This window comes from Lolium rigidum, chromosome 3 (genome assembly GCF_022539505.1).
Source record: "Lolium rigidum isolate FL_2022 chromosome 3, APGP_CSIRO_Lrig_0.1, whole genome shotgun sequence".
NCBI classification, from domain to species: domain Eukaryota; kingdom Viridiplantae; phylum Streptophyta; class Magnoliopsida; order Poales; family Poaceae; genus Lolium; species Lolium rigidum.
Genome location: NC_061510.1, coordinates 375551420 through 375562729, shown reverse-complemented (window position 1 = coordinate 375562729; position 11310 = coordinate 375551420). Strand labels below are relative to the sequence as shown.

Genomic DNA, 11310 nt, shown 5'->3' with positions numbered 1-11310 from the left:
TTCTCAGTTTTATTTATTAGTTATTTGTTTTTTATTATTGTTCATACCTCATCTAGATGCATGTCTTCAAATATACTTGAGTTCCATGGTTTATCTTCAGTTTCTTCCTGCTCCTCAATTCTTCCTTCTTCCAAGTCACTATATGGTAACCTTGCAGATGGTCCTTCACCATCCATTAATTGATGTTAGTATATGTCCAATCATTCTTGTCTTTTTTCTTGAACTCAGAAAACCATCGGACTCATTCATTCTACTCATTTTCATTTTCCTTATTTATTCAGTATCTCAATATAAATTTATCAGTGTTTCATTTTCTTAGTTTTCATTCCCAAACCCCCTGTATTTGTTCCTTCCTCAGTGTTCAGTTCAGTTTTCAATCAGTCTTTCGGTCCATCAGTATCTCATTATGTCTTCTATCTTTCATTCCTATGTTTCTGTCTTCCATAGTTCCATCCTTCCTATGTTTTCTCCCTTCAGATCCTTGTTTCTTGCGTCTCTCAGTCTGTCTTTCTTTAGTCTCTTCACAAGCATTAGTATTTTTTTCTTTAGTAGTGGACCAGTTTCAGTTATGAGTTTTACTGTTTTATTAATTTTGTCGTTGAGTTAAGTTTCTCATTATGAGCATTGGCATTGTCTGATTCCCTCAGTTATCTTTCAGTTTATCTATTTCTCTTGAGTCATCATTTCTTTGCTCATTTCATTTTATTTTAGTTTTTTTTTGTTTTGTTGTTCTTTAGTTCTTCAGTAATTTTCTTCTTTCTTATTCATACCAAGCTTGTTCTTCCTTCAGATCCTTGTTTCCTGTGTCCCTCGGTTTCTCTTTCTTTCAGTCCTCAGTTTCTTTAGTGTCCCAATTTTTTTAGTACCTCAGTTTTCTAAGGCAGAAACAACGCATAAGTTTTAGTTTAGTTCAGTCATTAGTTTATTTTGCTCAGTTTATCATATTCAGTAACTTAGTGTGTCCATGTTATTCTCCAGTTCAGTTCTTCATATCTTATTTATCTTCAGTCCTTCTTGTCTCTTTTATTTTCATTCAATCATTTTATCAGTTTCTAATTTTTTTATCTTATTATTGTGATCTTCAGTATTTCTTAGTCTATTTTGTTGTCGTTAGTCTTCGTACTAGTATTCCTTAGTCGTTCCTTGTTCTTCGTTTTGTCCTCAGCTTGTTGCAAGTTCTGTTTCAGCTTTGCTTTTCAGTTAGAAAGTCTTTTGCATCACTATCAAGTATCAATAGGGCTTGGGATTGCTAATTCTCCAAACATTGGTGGGATGTATCCATGGAATGCAGTGAATGGTGGCACTTTCAGAGCTGTGTGGGAGGTAGTGTTATACCAATATTCAGCTATAGGTAACCATGATGCTCATTTCTTTGGTTCTTGGAAAGCAACGCATCTCAGATAGCCTTCTGGACATTGGTTCACTCTTTCGGTTTGCCCATCACTTTGTGGATGCACTACTCAATTTAAGCTTGACTCCCATTAACTTGAATATGTCTTGCCACATGTGGCTAGTAAAAATCATGCCCCTATCAGTCACAGTGCTTAGTGGAGGACCTTGAGTACATTTTCCATTAAGACTTTGAGTACAGGAAACCAATAAAAGATAGATAGACACAAGGGCTCTATACAATGATGACAGAGAAAGAGACTCAATACAAAGAATGACATAGAGAGAGAGAGAGAGAGAGAGAGAGAGAGAGAGAGAGAGAGAGAGACTCACCAGGGAACAACAAGACTTCAGTTCCATGTATCTCATTTTGCAGTCTCATTTTCCATGTCTCATCTTCTATGCTTAGCCACTCAGTCTTATGTGCTCATTCTTACTTGCTCAGTTCTATGTTTTCTCATTTCTTCACCTGTGTATCTCGATCCTTACATAATGTGAGATATTCTTACGATTTCTCTTATCAATAATATATTTCCTCGGCTCCATGTTATATCAGTTTTACATTTTCTTAGTCACATTATTTTCTCGGTTTTATCAATTCCTATTTTTATTTTGTCCCATGATTTCTCGGTCCTAATTGTAGCTTAGTTCTTAAACATTAATGTTTGTTTGATCTCCATCATTCATGTCTACTCTTTAATTCATTTTTTTGCATTAGAATTATTTGAATTGATGCAAACACATATGTGATTCTTTTTTTCTTGTGTATCAGCAATTCCCTCAAGGTGTTTAGAGAATAGGGAGCTGGAGGTTGAAGATACAAATGATATGTATTATTATACTAATTTCTATCTTGACATCACGATATCGCTTTTTCTTTCTTTGTTTTTGTACTCATTGTACTTTGTCCCCTGCTCATGTTTTTTGATTGTTTATTTTTTGTTTATTCACTCCATGGTTCAGTTAACGAAGCTGGTCCAACTGAAGTTGTGTTCTTCAGTGGTTTAGAGTTTGTCTGATGATCAGAAGTACCCATACAATGAGAACATGCTCGCTCGCCAATTCGGTCTAGAAGCTGCTTTTGTTGACCGCCATGAACTTGAAGCAGGCTGGATGAGATGATGTTATACATAGACATTTCATGCTCTCTCACTGTATCATTTCACATGATGTAAACGAGCCAACTGGTAAATTCTAATGGAGGTGTAGAAAGTAAAGTTTTCATGTGCGTGTTTCTATTTTTCACGCGGGAAACAATATCTAAGCTACTTTGTACTTGAATTCAATATCTGTAGCAATTTGAACATTGGTGGATAATGTGAACATATTTGGTTGTATGCTTCTTTACTCAACTTGGGCTTAGCTTCGTTCATTACACAGGCTAAATTGGTCGTTTCCATTTCTGTTACCGAGGACTCAAAAGAGGGGCTGAAAACTGAGTGCTTACAAGAAATGAGAAGCCGAGAGAGGCCAAAAAACTGTCTGTTTTACAAGACGAGAACAGACAGTTTTAATCATTTGCTTCTAGCGTACAGTTGTCAGCCTCTAATTGGATGCAAAAAACTGTCTGTTGCCGAATTAAAAAACATATAGCTGTTCATTAGTCACTCCCTAAATTTATTGAGAGAAACTTTTTAAAGATTTATCAAAAAATAAAAAATAAACTGCAACTTCTTATTGGGTCGCATTTGCTGCGGCCCATTAAGCCACCCTTTCAGTTTCAGGCGGCGTGGCGCTCGCTCACGCAGCGGGAGCAATCGGAGCTCCCGTTTATCACTGAGCAACAGAGGTACTGAGGTAGCCGTCCTCTTCGTCCGACCTCTCTTTTCCGCCGGCGCGCCGTGCCAGAGTAAGTTGAGGTGGTGATGCAGTGAGAAGCTCTGTTTCTCTTCCCGTTTGTTTTTCTTCTTCTACCACACCTTTCCCGTCGCTTGACCCCCATCTCTCTTTGACACCCGATACATGTTCGACGCAATGTCTCGCCGGTGCAAGACCAGGAAAGCATCGACGGCGGGCTGCGGAGACCGCCTCAGCGCCCTCCCGGACGCCTTACTGCAGCACGTGCTCGGCTTCCTCGAGTCAGGGGAGGCTGTGCGGACGTGCGCGCTCGCCCGGCGCTGGCGCTACCTCTGGAGGCCCATCCCTCACCTGCGCGTCACCGATGTCGAGGCGTTCCAGAGCGTCGAGAAGCTGAGCGGGTTCGTGGACCGGCTGTTACTGCTCCGTGACGCCGGTTCCATCCTCAACGAGTGCGAGCTCGATCTCCGTGGGCTCTTGCGGCTGGACGACGTGCTCGTCGACCTCTGGATCCGTCGCCTTCTGGCATGCCATGTCCGGATTCTGCAGGTCCATATCTACACTAATCTGCCCACAAATCAGGGCGAGCCGCTCGTCAAACTGGTCGACAAGCCTCTCATTTCCCAGCACCTCGTGCGACTAGAGCTCGGCGGTGTCTATTTGGAATAAAGATTTCTTGATTTCTCGAGCTGCCCAGCGTTGGAGGGTCTGAAGGTCGCTGATTGTGTCCTCAGTACTGATAGGATTTCATCCCCCAATCCTTGAAGCATCTTAGCATCATAGGCTGTCAGTTCCTCTGGCGAGATATCCCAACTCATATCTTTGCTCCAAGTCTTATTACGCTGCAACTACGTGATTGCCTCTCTATGATTCCGATTCTTGAAAGGAATACTGTGAGTACTGTGATAACGGTGGCCTTGAAGAGTATGAATGTGATTGTTGCATGTCTGAGATGTACCAGGATAATGATCGTATACTTGATTTCTCTGTGCTTCTAGAAGGTCTGTCCAGCGCTACATGTCTGGAGTTGATAACTTCCCGTATAAATGGTATGAATTTACTAGTTCCTTTCAGCTGCATGCTCAAGTTTCATACGCATTCCATTATCATTCCATCTTGTACGTCGAATCAAGTTTAAGCTGCTCTTAATGATTTGTACTTTGCACAGATTATATTCAAAAGAGATCTGCGATGTTGCCCTACATTTAGTAGGCTAAGATCTTTGTCACTCATTGACTGGTGTTTGGTTGCTGACTTGAAGATACTACTGCACTTTCTGCATCACACACCAGTTCTAAAGAAACTCACTCTTCAACTTTGTAAGGTATACATATGTTTACTAGTAATTATGATGTGTATTCCTTGATAAACTATATGATGCATGCTAAATTTATAAAGTATTTTATTTGGTACAGGAACCCAAATGGGGCATAAAATTGAAAGCCAACAATTTTATGGATAGTCGAAGTTAAATCATATTATTGATGACCGGGTTTATCGTCTTACGAAGATCTTGAGTTCCTGCAGCATATCCCTTGCGGAAATTAATATAAAAAAGCTTTAGTAAGTACTGTTTCACTGTATTCTGCTCTGTACTTATATGAAAGCAAGCAATGAAAACCTGTCATAAGTTCGTTCCAAGGTAGAATTTCCAGCACATTATGACAAACTTATTTTGTGTAAGAGGATCGTTTGCATGAAGCACAATTATTCGACAAAATTACTTCCAATTGTTTGATTGAGTTTCTTTTCCCTTGTGTGGAACTTTGGATAAATGTGAGCATATGAGCCACCTTATATGTTTTATGTACTCGAGTTATAGCGTTACTTAGGATGTACTTTTACAACTACTATGATAAGCACCACATATTGAGTTCTGAGTCGTATCATAGGTACTATGCTAGTACCACGTATTGACTACGCAATGGTCACTTACCCATTGTCGTTGCTGGATTTGCTCTGTAGTATAGTTAAAATTTTGTTTTTCGATTTATTATATATTTATACTAGCCGTAAGATGTTGGCAGAATATTTATGTGCACATTTCGAAGCCAAAATCGCAAAACAATATTTTGCATTGTTTCTCAGCCAATTATTTACAGTTTTACACAGATGTAATCACTGCTATATTAGAACTCAATATGCCATTCAAAACATAGAGATATTGTAGTCTGTATGTAACTTTGGAAGAAACATTATTGTATTCCGGTGGAAATCTGTCTATTAACTGTTTAGGTTATCGATAAAGATGTGTATGCAGCAATATAAAATTGCAGGCATTGTGTATTTTTTTCTTTTGATCTTCACACAAAACCGTAGTCTCGTAGGTACAACATTTTACTTTCCCTCTTCCATCTCTATTTATCTGTTGCTCTTGATATAAAATTACAAGATTTTAATCTAAATACCGACAAAGAAAAAAGGAGCACAAGGCCATCATGATGCTTAGTGGAGGGGGCCAAGGATCCCAAGTTGATGTCTCTTGTCCGGTACTCCGGTTTACCATCTGGGCGGAAAAGTGATCGAAAGTAGCTTGTGCAAGCTACCTTGCGACGCCATAGTTACCGGGGCTAGGGTTTTCGCCAGAGTAACCGGTTTTCACGGGGAGACTGCAGATCATCTCCTGTTCCTTCTCGGCTGACGTCTGGAGGTTGGTCTCAGCTAGGTTCGACATCCCTGCCCCCCTGCCAGGCTCCCACTCCCTGAAAATTGGAAGGAGAGAAATAGCAGAATCTTCCACTCTATTGCCGCCTCTCCTCGCGCAACAGTGAAAGCTGTCTTGGTCCTTGGATGAGGCGGTAACTTGGAGGCTCGCCCCCCTTGAGCTAGATCAGACTAGATGGCAGTGGCTAAATTCAGCTTCACTGTCACCTTTGTTCTTGGTTTTTTACCTTGTTGTTTGTTCGAACCCCCTTTCTTCTTAGTTTTAATCTTGTTTTTACTCCTCTTAATTAATGAAAGCCATTTCGTCAAAAGAAGGACCAAAAGTTGAGAGGACGCAAACAATGTTGAGTACCTACCTGATGCTATGCGTGCACAAAGATTTCATTGGTAGGCAAGCTAGTGACCAAAAAATCATCTAAACTAGTGCAGATAACCGGAGTTTCCAAGCAAGCAAATTACAATCTGACCTCACCCACACCCAAAAGAGAAACAAAAAAATCATCGATGAGATGGGCACGCCGCGGACACAGAAGGACGACAGAGTTACTTGAAGCCAAAGCAGGAGCATCCCTGGCCGATGTGGTCGGGGACGGCGGGCGTCATGCTCTTCCCCTTGGTGGTATCGATCTTCTCCAACAGCGCCACCACCTCGCTCATCTCCGGCCTGCGGTCGGGGTCAGCGTGCCAACAGCGCGCCATGATCTCCGACAGCTCCTTGGGGCAGCACCGCGGGATGTCCGGCCTGATCCCCAGCTTCACCACGTGGTACGAGATGTCGGCGATGCTGTAGTTGGCGTACGCCAGCGTGCAGCAGTAGATCTCCCACAGCACCACGCCGAAGCTGTACACATCGCACTTGTGGTCGTAGGGGAGGCCCTCGAGCACCTCCGGTGCCATGTACCCCAGCGTGCCCGTCTGCCCCGTCATGTTGCATTCGTCCTGAGCCTCCACACGGGCGACACCGAAGTCAGCGATCTTCACAGTCTTCTTCCGGTCCAGAAGCATGTTCTCCGCCTTCACGTCGCGGTGCACGATCTTCTTCGAGTGCAGGTAGCTCAGCCCCCTCGCCATGTCCAGGGCGAGCTGGACCACCTTCTTGTAGGGAAGCTTTTTGTCACGGTGCTGGAACAGGAGGGTCTTCAGGGTGCCGCCGTGCTGGTACTCCACCACCACAACGCAGCACCGCTGGCCTGGCGCTCCGCCGCCGCCCTTTTTCGCCGGGACCTTCAGCTGGGATGTCCCCATTGAGGCACCCACGAACTGCGAACACATAGAAAAGACGCACCAAATTAACGAATGCAGTTCATATTAGTCATTTTTTACCGAGCACTATCCGCTAGTGATCTAGTAGTAATGTATAATCACGTACAGTACCTTGGTGACATTTGGGTGATCAAGCTTCTGCCAGACGGCCACCTCCTTCTCGAAGGCTTCCCGGTGCTTTGTCTCCTGACCTTCCTGACCCCAGTCCAACACCTTCACTGCATCATGCGAAATAAAATGAGCAAATCGTAATGCATACGCAAACTTTTTCGTCTTGTCAACCTGTTGATACATAGTATCAGTACTTTTTTAGACAAAATATCATAAACATAGTAGCAGTATTTAGCTTAGTTGCTGTGTCAGTAATAATTGAACCAAGCCTAGGGCATCATGATCAAGTTAGGTAGAGAAACAGAGAAATGCATATGTAAACTTTTTCATCTTGTCAACCTGTTGATACATAGTATCAGTACTTTTTTAGACAAAAGATCATAAACATAGTTGCAGTATTTAGCTTAGTTGCTGTGTCAGTCATAATTGAACCAGGCCTAGGGCATCATGATCAAGTTAGGTAGAGAAACCGAGAAATAAATACCTCCAGCCAATGCTGAAATCACTAAAATTTACCAAATCAAATTTCTACATGCCCCAGCCACCGTCTTGGGTGCCAGAGGCGTTGTCTCAAACCCAGGCAAGTAGCATAAAAACTATGAAACAAGATTCGTCTATTCATATATATATTCTTTCCACTCCCAAAGACACTATGATTCAACAGATTGTTTAGGAGTTCATGAATTAGATCTGTACGATGAACACCTCTATATAACTTCATAATACAGTTCATAAATTTGCGCTGACATATTAAATAACGGTCAATGCGGCACGACTAAAACGCGTCAAGCCTAAAACGTCATGTATGTAAGTATGTTGAACACATCAAGTATTATCGCCGTTCTTGACTTTCAAGCTCAATTGCCAATACTGATGGTTTGGCAAGCCAATATATTGCAAGATCAAACTCGTCAACATTTGACAAGCTTGGCTAGTACTACGTAATTGGCAAGTTGACAGCTATTGTCATGCCAAACTTTGGCGAAACGACTTTTATTCTGAACTAATTGTCTCAACTGGTTGGGGAGAGACAGACAACGTGCAATGGGCGTGGCAATGATGTGACCTGGCCCAATCAAATCATTAGCCAAAAGAAGCTGGTTCCCTACTAAATTTATCATGGGTTGGCAAGACGACCTTCGATCGGTAAAAAAGAGAATCGCATGGCGCGGATGGCAAAGCATAATTCATCTGGAACGGATACCAGCGCATAATTTATCTTGGACAGATATACAGAATTTCCTACAGAATTAGATATTACATACAGGCGAGGTGCCGCGATTGTGGTTTTACTGACCTGCAACGTCTTCGCCGTCGTAGGTGCCGCGGTAGACGACCCCGAAGGTGCCGCTGGCGACCTGCTTGTCGATGTCGAGCTTGGCGAGGTCGATCTCCCACTCGAGGAGCTCCCCCGGCGAGGCGCCGCGCTGGTGATCCAGCCACACCCTGGAGCGCGACTTCTCCAGCTGCTCGTCCAGCTTGGTGAGGTCGAGAGTGTCCGCCCTGACGTACCCCTCGCCGTCGGCGGCCTTCATGTCGCCGCTGCCGAAGCTGCGGCTGCCGCTGGCCCCGGCGCCGCTGCTGCTGCCGGTCGTCGTCGTCAGGGAATTCATCCGATCGACCGATCAGCCGATCGTGTGTGAAGAAGTACTCTTCCTCAACTCCGATTCCCCCACTTTCAGGCAAAGAACTCTGTTTTCTCGCTAAAACCAAATCTCAGAGGAGAAACGCGCGGGCGCGATGCATCTGCAGCGGAAATATCGGGAGGAGATAGGCCGGATCGTCCTATATCCATCCATGGGATATATACGAGGAATTCAAGCCCGCATGACGCCCGATCGCCTTGGAATGTGATGTAATATGATGCTCCGCCGACCAAGAGAAAAAACCAGATGCAAACAAAGAACCGGAAACAACAAAGGAATCAAACACGCTAGTGGGGCAAGAAAACGACGTAAGCGCAAGAAATCAACCAGACGAGATGGAAAAGGGGAAAACGACTTGTTCTTCCAAGGAAGATCTAGCTATTAGCCGAAACGAAAAGACGAAGAAGGAGGAGGAGGCTAATTGGATTAGCCTCTCCTCTTAGATCAGACGACGAGGAAACCTTACGCTAAACAGAACCGGCCAGCCCGCTTTTGAGATCTCTATTTTTAGGGTGGAAAGCGCGTCGATGGTAGTTAATTGGGCGAATGTTTCCTTTTCTCTTTTGGAGGCGAATAATCAGCGGATGGCTGACCTGAAGATGGAAAGATAGAGACAGAGTCAGAGGGGAGGAAGAAGAGGCAAAACAGGAGATGTCAGTTTACCTGTTGCCAACAATTCAGGAGGAGGCTGGCCGTTGACTCTTGCTTAATCTTTGGAAACACGGTTATGCGCCAAGGTGCACACGGCCCGGTTTCCCAAGATTCTATTGCCATGCTTGCTTGTGCTTTTTTTTAGGTGATGGCGTGATTATGCTGCTCTGTCCTCCATAGGTGGCGTGACGGGACAGGCGCGCAAAATTGTTTGATGATCTTCGGCGCAGAAATACTAGAGAAAATATAAATTTGTTACGTATGATATTCCACATGACAGACAAGCCTAAAATTCTCTGGTTTCATGACCGTGTTAAGGTATACTACATAGGCTGTCACAAGTCATAGTATTTAGATGTTGGGAGGTTGGTCGTGTCGTTGTCTATAGGGATCAAAACCTAGCTGAAGCTTTGTTATCTCACAGTAAGGCGAAATATTTCCATCGGAAGACAACATTCTCTTCGATAGTGAGGAGCGTGAGCTGATTTTGTCAACTTTTAAGCTACGTGACTTCGATCTTGACTAGAGTGTGTACAAGGGTGATTTGCTGGCGTGTTTGATCTACATTGTACTTGAAGTTTCTAAAATAAAAAAGTTGCATCAACCTCGTGGTCCGAAGAACGAGCCGGAGGATAGGACCGGTCATACTCCAAACTTAGGTTGTGTTTGGATTATGGTAATAATTACATTTAGGTGAATCATATCACATATTTTGCTATCTAGAGTCAACTTGGCTAATATTGGCTCAATATTTTTTACTTTGCATATGGCTTAATATTTTTATATTGCATCATGTATGACTATGCAAAGTAAAGAGATATGCATGTTTTAGTGTGGAATATATTCATTTGTTAAATATGGTGATTTTTTGTTTCGATTTACTATAGGTGTTGGTAGAGCTTCTCTCCGACTGTGGCCCCAATTCCTCTATTTTCTAGGGGCTCACCGTATATACTTACTCTCTACTCTATATATAGAGAGCACACACTCCCACACCTATCGTAAATTTCTTGGTGGTTTGAACTTTGAGCTCACACCTGCGCCAACAACCTCGTGCCATGGACCCCTCTACCGAAAACATGGGGCCCATCGTCCTCCCACCATCAAAACTAACGCTTGGCCCTTTTCACCGCATCCTAGAACCACATTGCGGACTTTCCAAGGCTTTCACACCCAACTAGGACAAAATCACATCGAAACGAGGTCGGTGCCATCGTGCTTGAGGTGCCTGGCATCGCCTCCCTATGTGTCATCCCCATGTTCCCCATCGCCAAGGATCCATGTCGCGAAAGATGGTCGCTTGGAAGACAACAACATGGAGGATGAGGTTGGTGACATCGGCAACCCCAAGCCGACTCTAATCACCTCACTGATCTCCACCGACCGCTACGATATCTGAAGTTGACGTCCCAATAGTGGACATCCATGAGGTGCTCGACTCCATGCCACAAGGTTGTGTTCCTTATTCTATTCTTTCAATTAAGCTTATGAATTATAATTATGATTTTTTTCCATTGCTAGTTGAATGCATTTGTAAATGTTTGGGGAGAAATATTGTAGTTTAATTTATAGTTGTGTCTACGATCTATTGATGATTTATGGTTGGTATCTACTCTTATGTCACACGATGAACGACACCATGGTCATATATAGATGCCATCTTTTTCCCAATACCAAATGTAAATATAGATGACAATGTGATTGAGGTTGAACCTACAAAGAAAAGGAGCTGCTCAAGGTGGCAAGTAGACTAGAAGATGATGAGGCCCTCAACATGGCATAAGAGAGT

The 11310-nt window shown here is 43.3% G+C and overlaps 1 protein-coding gene across 1 annotated transcript; it reads right to left on the bottom strand.

Annotated features, from left to right (window-relative positions):
• Nucleotides 1–6250: 6250 nt before the first annotated feature.
• LOC124704338 (serine/threonine-protein kinase STY13-like) lies at nucleotides 6251–9404 on the bottom strand. The gene is made up of 3 exons (XM_047236592.1): nucleotides 8522–9404; nucleotides 7225–7331; nucleotides 6251–7110 (listed from the first exon to the last, which is right to left on the bottom strand). The coding sequence occupies exons 1-3, from the start codon at nucleotides 8835–8837 to the stop codon at nucleotides 6394–6396; spliced, it is 1140 nt and encodes a 379-aa protein (XP_047092548.1). The 5' UTR covers nucleotides 8838–9404; the 3' UTR covers nucleotides 6251–6393.
• Nucleotides 9405–11310: the final 1906 nt, after the last annotated feature.

Excerpts from the sequence above, each read along its gene's own strand:
- LOC124704338 (XM_047236592.1), bottom strand. The coding sequence starts at position 8,837 with ATGAATTCCCTGACGACGACGACCGGCAGCAGCAGCGGCGCCGGGGCC. Across the intron at positions 7,332-8,521 it reads CGACGGCGAAGACGTTGCAG|TGAAGGTGTTGGACTGGGGT; the intron begins GTCAGTAAAACC and ends CGCATGATGCAG. Across the intron at positions 7,111-7,224 it reads ATCACCCAAATGTCACCAAG|TTCGTGGGTGCCTCAATGGG; the intron begins GTACTGTACGTG and ends ATGTGTTCGCAG.